This window comes from Urocitellus parryii, chromosome 10, assembly GCF_045843805.1.
Source record: "Urocitellus parryii isolate mUroPar1 chromosome 10, mUroPar1.hap1, whole genome shotgun sequence".
Taxonomy (NCBI): domain Eukaryota; kingdom Metazoa; phylum Chordata; class Mammalia; order Rodentia; family Sciuridae; genus Urocitellus; species Urocitellus parryii.
In genome coordinates, this window is record NC_135540.1 from 38868646 (window position 1) to 38892166 (window position 23521).

A 23521-nucleotide genomic window follows, 5' to 3' on the forward strand; every position below is an offset into this window, starting at 1 on the left:
ACACAATAAGTGACTTGCGACTCTGTTATTTATTTTTCTCTTTGTCAATACATGCATCTCTATACCACTGTATCAAAATACTACTTAAACCCCAGACTTGTGCCTCTGGGAATCTTCACCCTGCCTTTCTCTGAAAATCACTTCCCTTTCTTTCATCATGTATACATTTCTTCTAAATTTTGGGATTCTGGTTAGATTATTTCTTTCTCAAGAAGTCTTTCTCTGACTCTTTGTGCATGTATTTGTTTTCTATCCCTGTGACCCAAATTACTACAAACTTGATGACTTATAAAGAATTTTTTTTTTTTAAGTCATTCTCACAAGTCTGAAGTTAACACCCAAGATCCTCTTGGGACTTTTCTCACTATTGGAAAATTCACTTCCTGGGGTTGCAGATTTGCAGTCCCCATTGTCCTTGCTGGCTGTCAACTGAAGACCTGTTTCGTGGCTTGAAATCCTCCTTCTTTCCTTCTGGCTTGGCTTCTTCAGTCCTCAAAGCACCCTCAGTAGTCAGTTCTTATGCTTCAAGTATCATTTATACTCCAGCCAGGGAAGGGCCTCTGCTTTGAGGGGCTCATGTGACTGATTAGGCCCACCTGGATCACCTCCCTACTTAAGAGTCATCTGTGCCATAAAACATAAGATAACCATCAGAGTGATATCTTGATATATTGACAGATTCTGGAGATGGGCAGGACAACTCTGAGGGCCACTTGAGACACTCTGTGTACCACAACCTGATGGGATTTTTCCCCTTACATGTACTTGAAAGCTTCTTATCAGGCAAATAATATGACACAAACCCAATTTTATGAGGAAAACTGAACCTTAGAAAAGTAATGTAAATCAATGTTGAGGTATACCAGCTTGGGATAATGTTGACAGAGATTATAAGAAAGTTGGTTAAACACTGAAAAATGTAGTTATTCACACCTTCTTGGTAAAGGTGAGTATTCTCTGATAATATAATCATAATATTTGATATTAGTGTAGAATTTCAGACTATCATAGATGATTTAGTAGTAACTGATTGATTTCAAGTTACATAGCCCAATTCTGGTATAGCATGGACTTAAATGAGAGTCTTCTCTTCCTAGAATGAAAAGAACAAGAGGTAATCTATAAAAAAGTTACTAGATTTGTAGGTTTTCTTACATATTAGAAGATAATTTACAGATAATTTACTGTTTAATAATATTTCCAATTTGGGACTGCATTTAAATTTATAGAATCTTTAAGCCCAAGATTTTATTTTTGTGATGGAAGCTAATTACATAGTTGAATGTGTGCAGGAATTCACCACATAAGCAATTGTTCAAAGTGCTTCTACTTCATATGTTAAAAAAGCTACTTTTACCAAATTCATTTATATACTATCTTAAAAGACTCCTGCTTTACAATGATACAGATAATGAGTATCTGAATGTACTACTGTGTATGCTGTTGCTATCCATTAGTGTCTCTAAAAAAGAACAAAGCATGACCTTTACTTCTTTCCTTACTATGTAATAGTGGTTTATGTTTTGTAGCTGTAATCCTTAGCTTCAGCTGGTGTTCATTGCCTTTTTGCAGTTTAGTTTTCTGACCTCCTAGACTGCCTGACACCACTGCTTAAATTGAGTCACATTATCTGTAATTCCTGTACAGCACAATATTGAACTCTCTGCTTTTTCTTCCTCTCCAAAATTCTATAATTATGCCAGAATCCTTGAAACATCTTTAAAGCATTACTTAGTTCTGTATTCTTCAACAGTGTCACAACTCAGCACCCCGTAAAACAAAATAATACACATTTTTTTTAAGGATCTGTGAATGTTAGGGAAGTCTGTCCTCTCCGATTTTTAATGCCCTTTATTAACAGATAAAATCATAAGGGCATGACTTTCCCTTTTTATCTAAAACAAAGAGAATAGATGTATTGTCAAGCAGCCCCCCATGTTATGCACAGTCTCTTTTGGCACTGCAGTGAGGTAAATGTTTAGGGGCCAAGAGATGGCTTGGCTTCCTCATTCCAGGAGGAGGGCAGAAGGGTGGTCACTACCAGCAGACACGCTCCTGCTGGCACTATATTCAATTACATTTAAAGATGCTTAAGGTGGTGAGACAGAAATACACTGACACATCACACTGATAGATGAAAGACAGAATTGTTTGTTACTAATGGCACCAAAGGGGCAAAGGTTGCCCTGCAGGACCTTGCAAACTATTGCCTGTGGGGAAAGAATAGCAACAGGAACTGTTGGGAATGTCATGGAAAGCAGGATGGGGTTAAGGATGGGCTCCCAGGCAACCTGTAGACTGGCTAATTTGAATAACTTCTTGGGCTCTGAGGACTAGGGCCTGTCCTCATTGCCTGCAACTTGGCCTGGATAGAGTAGAGGAGGCCTGGTAGGGTTGATAACTTAGATGTCTTTGATTACATTTTTACCTTCCAGAAAGTAAGATCACTATAGTATTCAAACATTTCTTATAAAATCCAGGACACAGAAACACGAGATTTCCCCTATTCATATTGAAAGCATGAAAAGAAATTAAGTGTGCTGTATAATAGAAAGAAACTTTCAACACAGTGTTTTTATAACCATTTGAAAATTTGTTTTCTTTCTATAATGTATATTGTGAAAGGGACACTTCAATAATTGCTTTCTGGTCACACATACAAAAATTCTGCCTGTCTTCTCTGTGGGGGGAAAATGCTGTATCAGAGGATTTCTTGACACATTTATAAGGACCTTTCTTGCCCCAAGAATTCCTGACGAGTGTTTCCTGTGGGACGATAAAAACTGTTTATCACTTTCACTTGTCAGCTTTATTTGTTAAGAAGCTCATTATGATGAATTTATAAAGATAGTTGTGTCTTAAGTGTAGTTCCAAATTGATTTTTTTTTTTTTTTGTACCAGGCATTGAACCCAGGGGCACTTAGCCACTGAACCACATGCACAGCCCATTTTTTACTTATTTTGAGATGCAGTCTTGCTAAGTTGCTTAGAGCCTCACTAAGTTGCTGAGCCTGGCTTTGAAATTGCAATAGTCCTGCCTCAGCTTTAAGAGTTATTGGGATTGCAGGCATGCACCATTGTGCCTGGCCAAAATTAATATTTTTGAAACCTAGGGGCTTTTGGACATCAGAACGCTAATATTGTTTGCCTAGTAAGTCTCTAAATGACCCTGAGAAAATTCTCATACTTCCATCAGGAAAATACTCTTTATTTTAAAATAGCTTTAGAAAAATTGAACATCAATGTTTATCCTTAAATTGAAGTTTTATACAAATGTACTGGGTGAAACAACACAAGTGAAGTGTCTAGTAATTTTCTTATAAGGATCCTGAGTTAGATTAAAATGTTATGTCCACTTTCCCTATAATTAGAAAAAAAATGAGTCAATGGATTATATTGGTTTTGTATTTTACTTAGAGACAGGGTCTCACTGAGTTGCTTATTAATGCCTTACTTTCTCTGAGGCTGGCTTTGAATTTGCAATCCTCCTGTCTCAGCCTCCCAAGCTCCTGGGATTACAAGCATGCACCACCATGCCCAGCCAGAATATATTGTTTTAAACTAGTTTTAAAACTTCATTTTTTTTCTTGTTAGTGTAAGTATGTGAATCAGAGAGAACAATATCAACTTGGAAATAATAAGTATATAGTTGCATAAAACAAATTTTACATTTTAGCAAATTTTTCATTGTAGGCTATTTTTTTTAAGTATTCCAAAAAATGTTGAACTACGATGAAGATGAATTTTGCTGACAGGTGATGAGCCAAGTTTCAGGGTCTTAGTATTATAATGAGTGTTTGCCTTTTAATTACCCTTGCTGCAGTGGTCTTCTGTGCTTCATTGTTTTTGTGTTTTAAACCCTACTTATCCCATAATTCTATCATTTTGTTCAATAGCCGATCAAGAAAGATTCTGGAGGTAAAAAAGATGATTCTGTGTTTTTATAAGGTGTTATCTTTTGAATGCTAGAGATCCGTAAGAATTCTTAGGATTTCCTAAGACTACCATTTACAGATGAAAAGATAATGCTGGTTTCCCAAAATTCTTCTTTAATTACTTGAAAATATTACTAGGTATCTGCTGGGCATGGTGATGCACAGCTACAATCTCAGGAATTCAGGGAGACTGCATGTTCAAGGCCAGCCCAGGCAACTTAGAAAGACCCTCAGAATAAAAATAAAAATGAACTGGGGGTGTAGGTCAGCCATAGAGCAGCCCTGAATTAAATCTGCAGAATCTGCAGTAAAAAAAACACACCTACACACGAAGAAATTTCTAGTGTGTGTGTGTGTGTGTGTGTGTGCGCGCGTGCACACGCGCACGTGCATGTGTGCATGTATATATATGCATACACACCACTATGACAAAGGATAATACAATTTCCTGGTTTGAATTGTATGTTAAAAAATGCTTTTCTGAGATGCTGGCTTTGTACATCTATTCATTCTTTACCTTAAAAAAGAACTACCAACAATTTTAATAACAAATAATAATGTTATATATATACATACATATAAATATATATTTAAAAAATGAATAGATTTTGTGTTTTATGTATAAGCTTCACGAATATCTCTTATGAATACTGGAGTAAAGCAGGATATATGTAGTATCTGAGAATCATTCAGTTTTAATTGTGAAAATGATTTATGATATACAGTCTGTGGTACTCTTTGGTAATACATTTGATAGTTCTTAAAAAAGGTAAAAAGATAATTTTAAACTATGTGCATTTTATCTCTAGTTAATATAGTACAGGTTGGATATCCTTTATCAAAATGCCTGGGACCAGAATTATTTCAGATTTGGAAATATTTTTATATACTCAATGCAATATCTGAGGAATAGGATCCAATTTTAAACACAAAGTGCATTTATATTTTATATGACCTGATACACCTAGTTGGCAGTAATTCTATATATTTTTAGTTCTCCTGTGTTTTGACTTTACAAGCTTTCACATGAGGTCAGGTGTGGATTTTTCCACTTGTGGCATTAAAAAGTTTTGGATCTCAGAGCATTTCAGTTTTCAGATTGGGGTGTTCAACCTGTAGTACAGCTATTTAAAACATGATAATATATGATGCTTTATTATTTTTATATTTCCAGGAAAGCAACACTAGAGGAAAAAAACACACTATTATAGATCAATAGAATGTTAGTTCTTTTTAGTGAGCATGTAAAGGTAGATTTATAATTTTTTGTTAAGTGTTTATAAAAAGAGAATTTAATACCATCATGTACATTATTAATAATGAAATGGATTATGAAATAGTTCAGTTATTTTTTAAAAATAATAAATAATTAAAATAGTGTTCTTATTGACCTAGTTTTCGATGATTGAAAGGCTCTTCTTCCCCTGGAGTTGTATTTTCATTAGCTACCCAGTTGTCATAGGCAGCATGCTACTTTAAAGCTAAGTCAACATAAGAATTACACTTATTTAGAAAGAGCTGCAAACTACATTGTCAATTATTATTCATTCTTCTGTTTTCTAATCTCTGACCTGCTGTCCTCCCCTGACATGTTTCTGTTTTCTATTCCTTTTTCTCTTGTTCATAAACATTCTGTACTCATCAGCACTGATAGAGTGGTCTGTTTCCTTGGTTTTAGAATCTTTTGACCTTTTTGTTTACAAATGGCTTGTAAATCATAAAGTATTTGATTTTTTTGCGTATGTGTGTTTCTAATTTCAAAATAAGACTTTTTTCCAGGTGACTGACAGCTTCTGCTTGCTTTTATTTTTTTGATACCTGATTTCTATTTATAGTCTGAAACAATGAGGTGGTTCTAATTACAGGTGAAAATATATCATAGAAGGCATGGGACTAAAGTCAGGAAACTGAATTTGGGACTAATCACCCCAATTTCTGGTTATGTGTCACTAACTTTCCAAATTTATAAAATAAGTGTATAGTAATATAGTAGCTCATTTTCTGAGTTCCTTAGCTTAGATGATAAGAACATTCCTGATATGCTTGAAACAGGCTACTTGAAATCATTCTAACTATAGCTTAAATCGAAAAATAAAAATTACATCATGAAATATTTTATTATAAAAGTTAATTGTATGCATTTTATGCAATTAGAGTAAGTCACTCATACTAATTCTAGTTATAATAATTTGGAAGTTGTCCATATATCCTGGTGATCTCTGTTACAAATCAGCCCAAAACATCATGAGTTAAAGCTATCATGGATTTTATTTACAATTTTCTAAGTCAAGAACTTGAAAATGATTCAACCAGGTGATTCTAGCTTAGGGTCTCTTGGGTTTCTTAGACAAGAGTGAGGTGCTGAGGTTGCAGTCACCTGAAGGCTAAATGTCCAAGGTAGCTCCTTTTTACAGTTGTAATTGATGCTGCATGTTCTTTGGAAGCTCAGATACTGCTCTTCTCTCAGTGGGAGCACCATGTGGTTGTACTTCTCAGCATATCTGTTAGATCCTTTCTGCAAAGGAGTAGTCTGAAGAGAAACAGAAATTCTAAGTAACACACTGTAGAAGCTGAGAAGCCTTTCCTGACCTGGACCTGAAAGTCATGCAGAGTTGCTTCCACTGTGTTCTATTAGTCATGCAAAGTCAGTTAGAACAGACCAGATCCTAGGAGAGCAGCGTTAGTATCACAAATATACAGCCATTTTTAGTCTACCATACTGAGTGCCATATTTATGAATATTATTGAAAGGAGGAAATAATACAATCGAATTTTGGCCCTAAAATTAATTATAATTGAATGAGAAAGTAAGGATATCATCATTTTTAAATTATGTTTTCTAACTATGAATAATGTGCATTTTAAAAATCACAAGGTTAAATTGGTTACATTAGCCCACAGGTTAATGGAATAATCTTATTTTGAAACCCAAGAATATTAAAAACCTTTTAATTCTACACATCAGTATCCTTTCAAACTCAATAGATCATCTTGTCAATATGCTGCAGAATTTTGCGGATATAATGAGAATATTGAGAGAGTATTGTTATTCATCTCCATGTAACATATTCTTTCAGCTGAGCAAGGAACTCCAGATCCAAGAGCCTAGGAGACTAATCTCGTGCTGAGGAAAAGTGGGTAGCTCTTGTGGAGTCTATGGTTGGAGAGAAGAATAGCTGGATCTCAGGCACCACTGCCTTAAATCAGTCCTTTGTATCAGACCACCCAGTAATGATTTTGGACTTCTTGCTGGAAGAGCTAACAGCTGAAAGTAGTCAGCTAACCACATACCTCACAGCTGCTCAGTGAATCCTTCATTGCAAAGGGACCTGAGACTTAATCAACAAAGTATTTTTGTTGCCATTGATTATCAACAGTATTTTTACTAATCAACATTTTGTTGATTAATTAGTTTAAAGTGGAAGATTTGCTTCTCTTGTGTTTATGGGAATTATGAAGAAACTTAGTTTTCTGAAAATATGCTCACTTTTAAAATTCTCATATTTTATTCCCAGGGAAATTTGTCACGAAGTTCACAGTTTCACAACTTTAAATTAGGTAGATGGTAATATATTATTTACAGTTATTTGCAGACTAGCACATGCTAAATATTATATGCCATCAGAAGAAAATTCATAAAAGCCTTCTCTATCAATAACTGGGCAAATTAATTTTAGTGACCCAGAATTTTGTATTGTCTAACAAACAAAATGAAAGCACTTTCAAGGGAAGGTAAGATGAATTGATGGTGTCATTTACTATGTTTGGTGCTAATAATATGCTAAAGAAATAGAGTCTAAAGGCTCAAGTGGGGAGAAAAAGGAATTAAAGTAATCCAATGAAACCGGGGGAAAAACAAAGAGCTCAAGAAATTTTGTATGGAATAATATTTTGTTTAGATATTATGGCTTATCCCCTTTCCCCCAAAGAATGCATAACTCAACCAGTAAAGGAAAACTTTCCTGTGAGGTAAGTAGTAGTTTATATTAGTCTTAGAGTATGAGATATTATGTAAAATGGAGAGATGAGATGAAAAGAGGGCAGTAAAATCCCAAGATGTTTATGTGTAAAGCAAGGAGACATAAAGCAATAAATTTCAAATCTGTAGGAGTGAACAGAGATTAAAAGGAGGGTGGAAATCAAAATTCTGAAGCTTTTGAAATAAGTAAGTAAAAGATAATGAAGGGAACAATATGCCATGCCAAAGAGTTTTGGCTTTTTTTTTTTTCCCTTCCATAAAAAAGATGATACTCTGTTAAATTAGGAAGAGAAGGAATCCATTCCCAATTAGAAAAATCTCACTGATAAATAGGAAAAGTGATAGATGTAAGAAAAAAACATTTTAGGGACTATTGTAGAAATTCAAGTAAGGAGCAATGAGTTCCTAGAGTAAAACAATGTGAACTAGAGAGAAACAAGTCCAAGAAATATGAGGGAAGTAGAGGTTAATGAATTAGGTATCAGATTTGGTTCATAGTGAGTAGGAGCTGAGAGTACTGGGTGACTTCCTAGTTGTTATTTTAAGGAATAGGAACATAAAATAATCAGAAGTGAAGTTTCAGGGTAGGACAAGAGCAGAGCTGCATGTTGAGTTGTCATGTGTGTGGGACAGTGTTGTCATGTGTGTGGGACAGTGCTATTTACGTCTTCAGGAAATAGAAACATTAATGAGCTGCAACTTAGAGTCAGGGGACTCTGAACTGAGGATAGTAGTTAGCAGCACAGAATGGGAAGGGTCATGGGTATGGATCCATTGTGTACATAGAGGCCATCACTGTGGGTAGCCTGCACAGTGAGAAGATTAAATGCCCAAAGACTTCCAGTGAGAGGGTCACATATCATGGGTGATGAGACTGCTTAGTGGCCACAGGTTTGAGAATTAATATTTAATTAAAACAGAGGAACAAATTATAAGGTGTCTCTTTGAGAGTATGATTATTTTTATTTCACTGAATATACATGCACAAAAATATGAGGAAAGAATCAAGAATTACTCACTTTAGTCTGAAGCAACATAATGGACTAATGAGATAGATAGATAGATGGATGGATGATTCTTATATAAAATCATGTATAACATAATAACATTGTTGGATATATTAGCTTGTTTTTTTGTTAGAATATAATATTTAAAATATCATGCTATAGAGGAAATTTGAGTTTCATTATTCAGATGTAATGTTCTCTCATTGTGTGAAGTTGACTTTCTTTATTAAGAGCAAAGTGAAAGGGCTAAGCTTATTATACTGTTTCTTTGATGTTTTTATAGGATATAATGAAAGATGAATGCTCTATGCTCAAGTTACAGCTGAAAGAGAGGGATGAACTTATTTCCCAACTTCAGGAAGAGCTGGTAAGTGACAACAATATTTAGCCAACAGAGTGTACGTTTGTTGTAGACCCTTATCTATTAAATACTATTACTTATTTATAAATACTGTTAATGATATAATCTGTTTATCAAATTTATAATTCTATAGTAATAAAAACTATAGGTCTTTGACAAGATGGAAATAGAAATATGTGTGAAAATTTATGTAATTCTAGAAATAGATCTTGAAGCAGGGTTAATCATTTCAGTTTATCTATCAAAAATTTGAAGGCAAAGGCTATATTGTGTTTGTGAAGTGCATGATATAACTTCTATGAAGCAAAGTAAACAATAATACTGAAAACAAGGTGTATTTTACTTTTTATTTTTCATAAAGTTTGAAGTGTAGCTTTTTTCATATATAATTCACAAATAATGTAAAATAAAAAATACATATAGTTCAAATTTTATTTTATATGGCATTATTAAAGAATGTCAGGAAGGAATCATACCTTCACAACATGAAATATACTTGGTAGATAACAGGAAAAGCCGTGGCCATTAATTTTCTAACTATACATTTTCAAATTATGGATGTGTGTGAACAGTAGTTTAAACTAAAATGTGAACACTCTGCATATACATAAAACTCATAGTACTATAAAACAAGAATTAAGAAGTGAGAAAGATTTTTTTCAAACTCATCACATTTTACTCTAATGTGAGTAAACTATATGCTGTAAAACAAACTGATCCGTTATCCAGATCAAAAACCAAATTGTAGCCCAAAATATTCTTTATGATTGTTTTATATTTGGCTACATTGACAATGCCATATTATGTAACTGTTAAATAAAATTAAATGATGAAGCAGACTTTCTAGAACAAGGCTTCTGAAAACTCCTAACTTTAATGACATATGAGACCAATTTAGAGCATTTCTTATTACTGACTCTTGATGACAGTGTTTTTTAACCAAAATTTGATCTTTATTTAGACTGTGCTCTGTGATTGGATTTATGGTGTTTATTGGTCTCCAGAACATATAATTGTGACTTTTAGAAGACCTATAAACCATTACTGAAAACAGGAATAGTATCATAGACAAAAGGAATACATCTTACATTACTGAAAATAACCTTTTATAAATATATATGTAAGGTTTATGATACAAAGTTTATATATTACATATTGAAATCATTTTATATTGATACAGCCCTCTAGGAATATATTATAAAATCAAGCTTTAATTATGTAGCATACAAAAATATCTTTGAATTTAATGAATATCAAATATAGATGTTTTTGAAGATTGGAATTGTCAGTTTTAACATAGAAGAGTATTTATTCATTCACTTTGCCAGAGAGTGCTTATTTTGTATAATTAACTCAGAAAGAAGTATTCATTTTTTCCTCTCAACATTAGTTGTGATCAGATTTAAAATATATGGTATATAAGAAATCAGACCTTCATTTGTTGAATGAAATGAAAAAGATAATGATTACTGCCAGAGCCAACACTACATAGCTATAATTAAAGTAATTCAATACCCCTCCCTCCAAAAAAGTCTTATATTGGCTGACATACTAATATGAGGCATAGTGTAAAATTATTATCTTCTTTTTCCTTTTCTTTAAACTTGAATTTCCCAAATTGGCTCCTTACTCTATAAAATTTCCCAGGTAGTAACCAAGATATCATTTTAATTTTTGTACCATGTTATTTGCATAATCCTTTTGACTGTTTAATAAAGGAAAAATATTAACTTTTGAAAATATAGTTTGTTTTGTTAAATGAGAATTATTACTAAGTAGGAAAGTGTGTAAGTGATGTTTACACATTAAGAGAAGAAACCTTAAAAAGCAAAAGGCTCAATAAAACTAGCTTTGGAGCATTCATGTTGGGGGGACAATCACATATAGTCCACCAGGATCCAAATAACTTCCAATCTTTGTAATAAATAACCTCTGACATTTTGTTAAGGTGGAAATTACACTTTGTATTGAAAATTCTAAACAATGTTAGGAGCCAGTTTAGCTGTTACTTATATTGCAGATTCACAATCTATAATAATTTAGAACTGGTTTCATTTCCTATTATTTGTCATGGGTTTCTTCTTTGATGATCCCTGCTATTATCATAAGCAATTTTATTTACCCATACATGGTAACACAAATTTAGATTTAATTAAGCCAAGAAATATTTGCATCAGGTCATTAAGAAATGTTTTTAAAGTAATTATGGTTGCTTATTTAGCCTTACTTTTAACAGTTTCAAAGGTTGGCAAAAGTTAATCAGCGTTTGGGGCAAAAGAGATCATTTTATATGCTTTTTTTTCAGTGATATATTTTTAGGACAGTGTTTCCCCAGCAACAACAGTATTGACACTTTGTTGTAAGTGGCTGTACTGGGCATGGTAGGATGTTTAACAGACTCTCCAACACTCTGCACTAGATGCCAATATGCACCCTGCAGACATTGACAAATATCCTCTGGGGCCAAAATTACCCCCAGTTGAGAAACATCACTTTAGCTAATGGTGCCAGGTTAAATTATAGTCCCTAAAAGAAATTGTGTTATAGGATAAAAATTTACCTATACCCAGAAAAAAACAAGTCCTAGGCATGAGCCTTTCCTTGGGTTCTACTTTTTTTAAAAAATATGACAGCAGAATGCATTACAATTCTTATTATACATAGAGCATGATTTTTCATATCTCTGGTTGTATATGAAGTATATTTACACCAGTTCATGTCTTCATACCTGTACTTTGGATAATAATGATCATCACATTCCACCATCATTTATAACCTCATGCCCCCTTCCTTTCCCTCCAACCCGCTGTCCTATATCGAGGAGTTTGTCTGTCTATTCCTCCCATGCTCCCTCTCCCTATTCCACTATGAATCAGCCTCCTTTTATCAAAGAAAACATTCAGCATTTGGTTTTTTGAGATTGGCTAACTTCACATAGCATTATCTTCTCTAACTCCATCCATTTACCTGAAAATGCCATGATTTTATTCTCTTTTATTGCTGAGTAATATTCCATTGTATATATATGCCACATTTTAAAAAATTCATTCATCTATTGAAGGGCATCTAAGTTGGTTCCACAATTTAGCTATTGTGAATTGTGCTGCTGTAAACATTGATGTGGCTGTGTCCCTGTAGTATCCTGTTTTTAAGTCCTTTGAGTATAGATGAAGGACAGGGATGGCTGGGTCAAATGGTGGTTCCATTCTTAATTTTCCAAGAAATCTCCATACTGCTTTCGATATTGGCTGCACCAATTTGCAGTCACACCAGCAGTATATGAGTGAGTGTACCTTTTCCCCCACATCCTCGCCAACATTGTTATTGTATGTACATTATTGTTGTTTGTATGTATAAGAGCTGCTGTTCTGACTAGAATGAGATGAAATCTTAAGAGTTGTTTTGATTTGCATTTCTCTAATTGCTAGTGATGATGAACATTTTTTCATATATTTGTTGATTGATTGTATATCTTGTATATCATTTCCTGAGAAGTGTCTGTTCAGGTCCTTGATCCATTTATTTATTTATTTATTTATTTTTTTGTGCTTTGCTTTTTGAGTTCTTTATACACCCTAGAGATTATTGCTCTATCTGGTGTGTAAGGGGGTAAAGATTTGCTCCCAAGACATAGGCTCTCTATTCACCTCACAGATTATTTCTTTTGCTGAGAAGAAACCTTTTAGTTTGAGTCCATTCCATTTATTGATTCTTGATTTTAATTCTTGCACCAGAGGAGTCTTATTAAGGAAGTTGGGGCATAATCCCACATGACGGAGATTAAAGCCTACTTTTTCTTCTATTAGATGCAGGGTCTCTGGTTGTGTTCCTAAGTCCTTGATCCATTTTAAGTTGAGTTTTGTGCATGGTGAGAGATAGAGGTTTAATTTCATTTTGTTGCATATGGATTTCCAGTTCTCTTAGCACCATTTGTTGAAGAGGCTGTCTTTTCTCCAATGCATATTTTTGGCACCTTTGTCTAATATAATATAATATAATTTTAATTTTGTGGATTAGTCTCTGTGTCCTCTATTCTGTACCACTGGTCTACCAGTCTGATTTGGTGCCAATACCACCAATACCATGTTGTTTTTGTTACTGTTTCTCTGTAGTATACTTTAAAGTCTGGTATAGTGATGCCACCTGCTTCACTCTTCCTGTTAAGGATTGCTTTAGCTATTCTGGGTCTCTTATTTTTCCAGATGAATTTACAATTGCCTTTTCTATTTCTATGAGGAATGTCATTGCAATTTTGATCAGAATTGCATGAAATCTTTTTGCTTTTAGAAATATGGTCATTTTAATAATACTAATTCATATTAATATTAATAATTAATATTAAAACCTATTCCTTGGGTTGTACTTTATGTAGGTATTTGCATATTGTTTTAGTTACTTGGGATGCTATAACAAATTATGTTAAATTGAGTAGCCTAAACAACAGAAAGTTAATTTTTCACAATTCTGAAAGTTGGAAGCCTGGGGTCATAGTCATATGAATAGAATATAGTCATGCCAGCATGACTATATTCAGGTGAGGACTCTCCTGGCTGACAGAAAGCCATCTTCTCACTGTGTGCTCACGTGGCTTTTCTTTAGTACATGCACATAGAGAAAGAGAATGTGAAAGCAAGCCTTCTGTGTCTTTATATAATCCCATCACGAGGGTCCCATACCTACAGACCTTACTTACTCCCAAACATCTTCCAAAAGTGCCTTTTCCGAATATCATCACATTGTGTGTTAGGACTTCAATGTATGAATGGAGGAAGGCACCATGTAATCAATAGCATGCATTATTTATGTTCATTCATGCTTGTTTAATGTTAACAAGTAGAGTTGTGGCTGGAGAGTGCTATTATATTTCTTTTTCGAGCACTAAATACACATTTCAAAAATTATTATTCTTTTTCTGCTCTATGATTTCAGAATTATTACTTTAGCTCAACACTTCTTGTTTGCTAGGTTGGTAGATTTCACAAAGCACAAATATACTATTAAACTCAAAATAATAATTTGATCTTAAATTATATATTTATATTATTTAGAGAAAGTATCCAAATTATTAGCTGCATTTGTAACTTGAGTGTATTCTATAACCACACTTTCAATTTAGTCCTTTCAGTTTTCTTTAAAAAGAAGACAACCAACAGTTTATATTCTTAGGAACAATTTCAAGAAGTCTAAATTATTATCTATGAACTTTTTTTTTGTATCACTTAAACTTTGATGAGCTTTATTGGTTTTCCACATATAAAAATAATAATTGAAATTATTTTATTATGTCCAAAGGAATATTATATGTTTGATTATTAGAGTATCCTGGTGTTATATACATGGTGGGGCATATAATTGAAGGAAACAAAAACCACAATCTGCAGCCAGTAGTTATGTCTTGTAAACAGAAAAGATGTGGCTCACAGCACAGAACATGCACTCCCAACTCTGTTATAATAAAACATGATCTCTCCTGCACTGCTATAAGGCATAGTGAAGGGTATTGTTAGTCTTATCTATGTGATACTGGCTATATAAATAGCATGTTTTCACGTTGATAGTGAAAACTCATGGCTTTATAACAAGAGGAAGATCCTTTAGTTACCCTTTCCTCACTTTCTCTTTTCACCTGCAAAGACATGAGTAGGTGAGCAGTTTGTAATCCAGGAGAATTGGCAACTGATCCCTGCCATCCTGGTGCCCAAATCTCAGACTTCCATACTTCAGAACTGTAAGAAATCGGTATCTGTTGTTTAAGTCACCCAATCTATGGTGTTTGCACTAATTGGCCTGAGCCTTAGTACCCACACCACGTCTAAGCATCATCTTTACAGTTGTTGGTCCTTTTTTTCTTAATAGATGAGTTTTAGATTCTGGTGCTGCGTATGTGCCGTTTTTCAATGTTTTATCTAGGTATATCCGACATGCAAAAATGGCACACACACAGCAGCAGTAATTCAGTAATACAATCCATTCAAATTTTCTTCAAATGATATAATTGTTTTTCTCCTGAAACTCAGTATCTTCATATTTAATCTCCTCAATCTGTCTTTCCAATTCCTCTTATATTTTTCCCTCAGTATTTATGGGTTTTATCTTTAGTTGAGATATTTCTTTTAACATTAAGTTAATTCTCAATGACTACACTTTCATAGTCTAAGATATATTCAAATTGACAATTTTATTTTTAATTCCAGAAATATTTTGAGACTTTAAATATACAATATTATTTATTAGTCACTTATCTTCACAGCATTTGTGTTTTACTTTACTTGACCTGTCCCTGTGTTTTTCTTGTTCTTCTTTCCTAGCATCTTTGGTCCTTCTTAAGATTCACTCTTTCTTTCTTTTACTTATTTATTCTTCCTGTTCGTTCTCAGCACTCATTTGAAAATTTAATCCACAAATGGTCAAAGGCCTAAGGCACTCTTACCTCTGTTGCCTAGTGACAGTGAAAAAACTTGAAAGTCCTACCGACTTCTTTTATAACACCATGAATTCTCTTCAGCTGTAAACATTAGAACACCTCCCGCCAATGTGGGGACTGCTCTGCAGTTTTTCTAAGCCAAAAATACTCTTTAGATACTCTTAGGACCAGAAATTTGGAAAAACATTACTCTTCCTTTCAAGGATAAATATTTAGTCATAAATCTTTCCTCAGAAATTTGGACTTCTTATCACCAACCCAGGATTCTTGGCTCTGTGCCCAGCGGCTCTGGTTAAGCCCAGAAGAGAACAAAGCTGTGAGCCTTCTCTTTCCTCCCAATGCTCCTGAGGTCATACACTCTCCAAGTCTTGCCTGTACTCACCAGCTCAAAAGTAGTTAGTGTGACCTTGTAAGAGGATGATGTAGGGAACTGTATTCAGAAAACCCTCTTCTTTTGAGACTTTTTCTGCTCACATGTTTGAGTAAGCAAATCCAAACTAGTAACTGTTATTCAACCCCACTTCCTCTCCACCAGTGTAATTCTTAGAGTTCAGAGGGAGCATATGGCGCAAAGCCTAGATGCATGTGTCAAGTTTGACCAACTTACCTGGGTTTTGAGATTAAATAAGAAAGAGAGGAATGCACAGATTTCTTCTCTTCTCTTCTTTGTGGCTCTACTATTACTCGAAGAGAAAAATGAGGGCATGTGCTGCATAAAAAAATCACAATATAAATTTCTAGCTAACTCGAATCGCCTTGGACCAGATTAAGGTATTTTTCTCTCTGTGCCTTAGTTTCTTAAGCTTTCAAACAATATTATCTTGGGGCTTAGGGCATTTTGTGCTGCTTTAACAAAGTACCATAGACCATGTAATTTATAAAGAACAGAAATTTATTTCTCACAGATCTGGAGGCTGGGAAGCCCAAAATTGAGGCACCAGTGGGGTAGGGCCTGACATTACTACTTCCAAAATGGCACTTTTAACTCTGAGTTCTGAGAGAAGGAAGGCTATGTCTTTACATGTCAGAAATGCAGAAAAAATGTGAATATAATGCCTAAAGCCCTCTTTACAGAAGCATTAATCCATTCCTAATTCTAATACCTCCTATCAGCCCCACTTGCAAACACTGACACTGAGGGATATATTCATACCATGACACCATAATATTAAAAATAGTAGGAGGCAAAATCAGATTTTTTTCAATCGCATATTGTATGGTAATATGATATAAAAACTACATGTAGATAGAAAGTCTAGAATAGTCAATAGTACTTATCTTTGGATAATGAGAATGTGTTTTATTGTAACTTAGTAGTGTCTCACTTTTATTGACAAATACATACTACTTTTACACTCAGAAAAAAATCAGATCTCTTTGGAAAATAAATGAAGAACTTAGATGAGTTTAGTGGTTTTATTCCTGTGATCTGTGTGCGTTGGGTGAAATCATGAAATCAGTGGGGTCTTGTGGATTTTCATGTCCCTACTCAGTGGACAAGAGTTGTCTTAATTTTGTTGTTTTTGCATACAGTTATAGCCTGTAAAAGTTTAGTTGATGAGAAGCCACAGAATAAAATCAAACAGACCAAATAACTGAACAAGATGATTGCTAAGAGCTACTCTGAATTATTAGAAGAGTAGGAAGTGAGATGAAAAGCCGAGACACACACCTCTATGAGAATTAATCAACATCATGTTGATTGGGGAGGATATTAGCTAATTGAGAGCATGGAACAGAACCAACATTTAGAATCAGAACTGATAGGAAGGGTTTTATGATAATTAAATAATATTTACATGTATATTTAAATATAAGCATTTATTTTCTTTGTAGGACATATTATTGAAAGTTGGAACTTTATTGAAAGTTGGAACTATAACTTTCCTACATAATACAAAGATAGTGGCGTTTTACTCATTTATTAACATACTTAATGCAAAGTTTAAGTTGAGCCCCAAAGTCTAAACATAATAACCAAACATAAGCATACTTAACCAGAATCAATTATAATACTGTAAGTTACTGAACATATCTATATATGTTTACTTTATTAAACTTAATGATATGAAACAGAAATATTTCTCTCATTGATGAAAAGTTTTAGAGTTTTTCTCTGCTATACAGTAAAGGTCATTTTGAGGAATGCCATGTAATTTTATTGCTAACATGAAACTGAGGGACATTGTAAACATTACCTTCATGTGGCTAAAATAAATCTGAGAGATTTGTCAAAAATATTGATGTTGAAATGTAGCCTTGTGTTTTGAGGAAATGGATATTTCTTATAAATTATTATTAACCTTGTAAGTGATTTCAGAAATCTTGTAAGTCGTTTCACACTTTGCTTGAAAAGTGTGCCCCACATGATATCAAAAATTAAAGAAAGTGTACTTAGCATTTATTTATGGGTTTTGTCAAAATATAGTTTTAAGTAAGTCAAAAGCAACTTATAGATGAAAAGAAATTCTAGTTAGTCTTTCATTGTGAGGAACAAAATTTAACTGTCCTAATTTGAGTCAGTGTGCCATGCTTTGAATTTATGATTTTGTTTTTCTAATAATTTGATCACCTGTTATTTATACTCTGTCAAAACGTTAAATGTATTTATATGGAAGTGCACATTGGCAAAGGTGAATGTTAGGTAGTTTATGATTCTAAACTATAATGAATTCTCCCACTCAGAGTCTTCCCTTTGGGCATTTTTATTCATTTTCTAGCTGATTTGAGTAAAAAGCCTCAAGGACAGCTTTTTGCAATGTATTTCTTTCCAAAATATTTATTTCTGTTTAAAAGAAAAATCTAAATGAGTCTCCCCAAAATAAAATAAATTTTCTAAAAAACAAGTTTATTAGCTTTAAAAATACATGCAGATATAGCCTTTATTCAAGGAATAAAGTAAAACAAAACAAACCCCTTCTCATGTTTGTCTTCATACCCTTTTGTTTACTAACATGACAATAGATATATGTATCAAGAGGTAGCGGGAAGCCATCACTTTCCTTAAACACCATCTTTCTAAGTTAAGCAATGAGAGGGCATGATGATGGTAGAGCATGAAAATCACTGACTAAAAGTTATTGGTACTATTATCAAGGACCAAAATTCTAAAACTATGAGTGATAAAATACTCCCCCCTGGAAAGATTTGCTATGGATCTGAATTCTAATAAGTTATGATTTTTAAGTTTATACACAAACACAATTTCAATTATCACATTTTTCTTAGACATTTTTTAATAAAAAATATTTTTTTAAATAAAAGGTGACTAGGAGAACTTTTAGTTCTAGAGATGAAACATATGCAAAGATTCAAGTATAAATTTCCTTGAGAGTTGAGTTTATAACAGTACAGAACATTTCAGCTAGCTTTAAATAGACTTTGCATTCATATCCTTTGTGATACTGAGTATCTCTGTACTCAACAATAGATTCAAAATAAGCAGTGAAAGCATAATTATGGGAATGAAGGAGTGGAATTTTAGTTACTAAATTTTATCACTTGATGCAACCATTTGGACTACTTATTTGAATTTAAGATTTAAAACAAAGGAATAAAGAGTAAACTATGAAGTTCATATTTTTTAGGAAATTCATGGAAATTTCAATTCATACATTAAATATTTTACTGAATTTTAATACAATCTTAAAAACTTGACAGTTTTTCATTTTGAAGTATTAATTATGTATTTCAAAACTAATGCACACCAAAAAAAAAAACATAAATGTTACATCAGAGGCAAGATTTAGTGTTTACCTCAATCTCTTACAGACTCTAGTCTTTTTAAACCAACATTTTGTTTATAAAAATTTACTTGCTTTTGATAACTGTATATTTACACACTTCAATAAAACAAAGTATTAACTGCCTGCATTTATTTTCTGGCCCCTGTTAATATGAATTTAATTTTATGACTATTATTTTATCATAATTTTTTTCTTATAAAAGAGGAAGTTGTTAAAATGCTCTTGTCCTGGTGCTCAATACAGTAGGTATATCACCAAGTTGAGGATACTTTTCCTCCAGTAATGTAAAGATTGTTCAAGAAAGCCAGGTAACGTAAAAGAGGTTAAAAAGATTATATACCTTCTTGTATTATTAAACTTCTTTTGTTCTCATTCAAAGGAAATATTGAAAATTATATTCTTACTTGAGTGCAAGTAAACATATAAACAATCATTTTCTCAGGCCCTTTAAAACACCATTTAGTCTATTTGAATGTAAGCCAAGCTCTCAGCTCATTTGTTAACATTTGAATAGCAAAGCATGGGACTGCATAAAGGAGCTTGAGAATTGATGATTTTTTTGAAAAATTGAAGGCAATTGAAAAACCAAAAGTATACCATTATGTGTAATCAGGTTACTATGCATAATAAAAAAAGAGTGAGCTAAAAATAAAAGACCCACAAAGAAATGCATATAGCTAAATAGCACTTTATCAAGATTCTGGAGAGAAGAGTAACTTTGATTTAGTTTAAAAATATATTCAGAATTCAAATTGAATAAAATTGTACACCCTTGAAGCTTTAATAACAGAATAATTCCTACTTGATAAGAGAAACATTCTTTGTGCATGAAAATCATATCCTGAATTCATCTTAAAAGTAATTTCCCACTTGCTCTACATTCTATTATAATTTATGGTATTATTTCATGCCAGTCATTTTAAGATAGAATATTACAGCCCCATGGATGATTTACATAAGAACAGACAGCTGTAAGTACTTTCAAATCCTCTTTCTTTCTCATATTTAGGAAACATTAGGAACAGAAAAGAAATAGATTAGGTATACTTAAACATTATTAAAGTGTCAGGCTACTTTCCTTCTTTTTTCAGGAGAATTAATTGCATATATTCCAGAAAAGGCTTATCTCAGCAGTAATTACTCTCTACTCAGCTCTGTGAGACAGATGTAGAGTATGAATATGACACTATCCTATGATACATAATGGGGATTAGCCTCTAGTTCCTTTCGTACCCTAGTACCCTGATGAAGAGCTGCCAAAAAGATATGATCTTTAATATTGTGCAGCATTTGCTGTACAACCCTACATATTTGTTTAAGTCTTTATCACAAAGTGTTGTCATAGTGCAGTATGTCATGTATAAAGAGAAATAATTGTTGTATAATGTAAATTCCAGCAGAAGGTGTTTTACCTTTAACATGTAAATAGAGTTTAAAAAGGGGGATGCAACCACACCATGAACAAAGTGGGCATGTTGCTGAAATTAATTTTTACATAGTTAAGTCACTGAATGTTTTGAAGATTGTTTCATTTATTCAATTAGAGATGTCATACAATTTGCAAACTACTTTGTTTTAATTTTTTCTTTTTTCATACCAATTGACATCCTATGGCTTAGAGTAAAAATTTACCAAATTCAACTGTTTAAGTAGTCATCAAGACACAATGACAGCCAAAGATATAGAATTCAGGGGAAAATACAAATCATGTTCCTGAAATATTAGTGAAGTTAATATGCAAAGGTGTATATATATATATATATATATATATATATATATATATATATATATACACACACACACACACACACACACACACACATACAAATATGCACCTGTGTGTGGTTTATAGAAGCAAGTTTACAACAGATTTAAATATTTAAATAGCTTTTATTAGCCATTTATGAATCAGGCACAACTCTCAAACATTTAGAAAAGACCCTCAGTGGGCATGGCAGAACATTGAGATAATATTTATAAAGTTGCTTGAGCAGGAACAAAGAAATAGCATAAGCCAAAAAGTGGATTGGTTATTATCAGATTACTTCATGTTACTTTCCTTGTAAGGATTAAAGCAAAGGGACTTTCGTATTATGCTGACAGAACTTGGACTAATTGGGAATTTGACTATCAATTTCTCTGAAGGTCAAATAAAAAAAACCCTCATTTTCAGTTTGGTTTTGTGGAACTTTATACTGAGTGACTCCATTTTGGATTCATTTAGTAGTAGATATGTAAATGATGCTCTACTGCACAATAGATTACCTTTAAATATTTGAAAGCCAGTCTGAGCCAGACTTTGATTGGAGCAAGGATCAATAAGAAAAAGAAATGCAGTGTTCACTGTCTTTAAAAAGCCAACATTTAAATGAAGAAGACAGGCAGAAACAGATAATTTTAATAAGAATAGCTATTAATTACTAAGCACCTGCTTTTTGATAGATGTTCTCCTCAATGCATAGATTGATTATTGTCTTTAATTTTTATAATCAAATTGAGAAGTATTATCACTCCCAATTTATCCATAATAAAACCAAAATTCATAGAAATTAAGCAATTTCTTCAACCTGCATAATAAGTGATGGGATTAGGATTTGAAGTAACTTTTGTCTGACTCCTTGAACAGGTTTCCTCACATTTCAAACATTGTTAAGTTACAAAGCTGTGAGATTTGTGCTGTAAAAGTGGATAACTCAATTTATTTTTGCTGCATATAAATACCATAATAAAAATAATGGCTATTGTTTATAGATTGCTTACCTAGTGCTTGGTAGTGATAATCAGAAGTGAGTGGTCAGGGTCACAAAACAGACTTATTTTGGAGGAATCACCTACAATAACTACACCTTCAATAGCCTTCAATAGAAAGGGCATAGGATATTAAAAACTAATGTGATTTCTATTACCATGTCCTGTTTCATGGATACACCTTCCATCTGAGCTTTGAACACAGCAAATGCCACCTATTTTTTAAAAGTGCTTGTAAAATCACAAATTGGTGTTAACAGAACAACAAAGAAAAAACAATTTAAATATAGAAGTTACATTTTCTGTCTACACTTTGAGCATTAATAATTGAGTCTATGGAATAAATTGACAAGACGCAGGTTAACAGGAGAAGATGTATGTAATGTATTGTGTGCACAAGGGCATCAAAGGAAAAAATGATGAACACCCTAAAACCTAAAGAGATTCATATACATTTTTCATAAGGAAGGAAAGAGGGCAGATATAGGCAATTTAGGGAAGAGTAAGTGATTTGGGGAAAAGATGAGTGGGCTATTGGATGAATAGATTATAGTTTACAACAAAGTTTGTGACTTAATTCTGATGTCTAATCTTTTTCTCCTGTGATAAGTGTTGTTCTTCCTTAATAATTGCTGTTTGATAATAGGGAGGTGATTGTGACAGATTGGTTCCTTTGGGACGTTTCATCCCTAGGCAGTTATGGAGAACTCACAGAAAACCTCTCATTCAATCCACTGTTCCCCTAGTGCTCTCTGTTCAAAGTAATCAGTATATCAAAGGACCATATTTGAGGGTAGCATTTCCTGAACTGCAGCTGAGAAAGCAAAAGTTTTTTAATGATACTGAATATCTTCTGTATCTGTATGGCAAATCAGATATATACATTCTTGCATATATCTATTTCACATCACCAATAAATCTATCAGAGTCAGCCAAATTTAAAAGGAGGAAAATATCAAAATTGAGGAAAAGCACTATATCTAAACAAACATCACCAAGTGTCTGATATCTTCTTTTGATCAAATACTTTACTTGTTTAAACAAAACATGAATAAATGAGCTAGAAATGGATTTTCAGAATTAATTTCATTCCACATCACAACTATTTGACTAAGCTATTTCTAGGACTATTTTAGGTTCTATAAGGGATGGATAGGAAGATTCAAAATGCAACCAGTGATGATTCCCACCCAGAAGCTGGGGCTTAGGTATTGTTCCTGTGGGTTCCCTTATCACACTCCACTGTGGTGTCACCTTTACTTAGTTTCTTTTTCATTGACAAGTTCCTTAATGATAGGTCCTTGTCATTCTTACAGGCTCT

The 23521-nt window shown here is 33.2% G+C and overlaps 1 protein-coding gene across 1 annotated transcript in view; it reads left to right on the forward strand.

The window, feature by feature from the left end:
* The window catches only part of Ccser1 (coiled-coil serine rich protein 1), a 1027931-nt gene that overhangs the window by 376887 nt on the left and 627523 nt on the right, over positions 1-23521 (forward strand). Inside the window, exon 7 of the mRNA XM_077803585.1 lies at positions 9205-9288. Within this exon, the coding sequence (XP_077659711.1) occupies positions 9205-9288 (84 nt within the window). The remainder of the gene's footprint in view (positions 1-9204; positions 9289-23521) is intronic.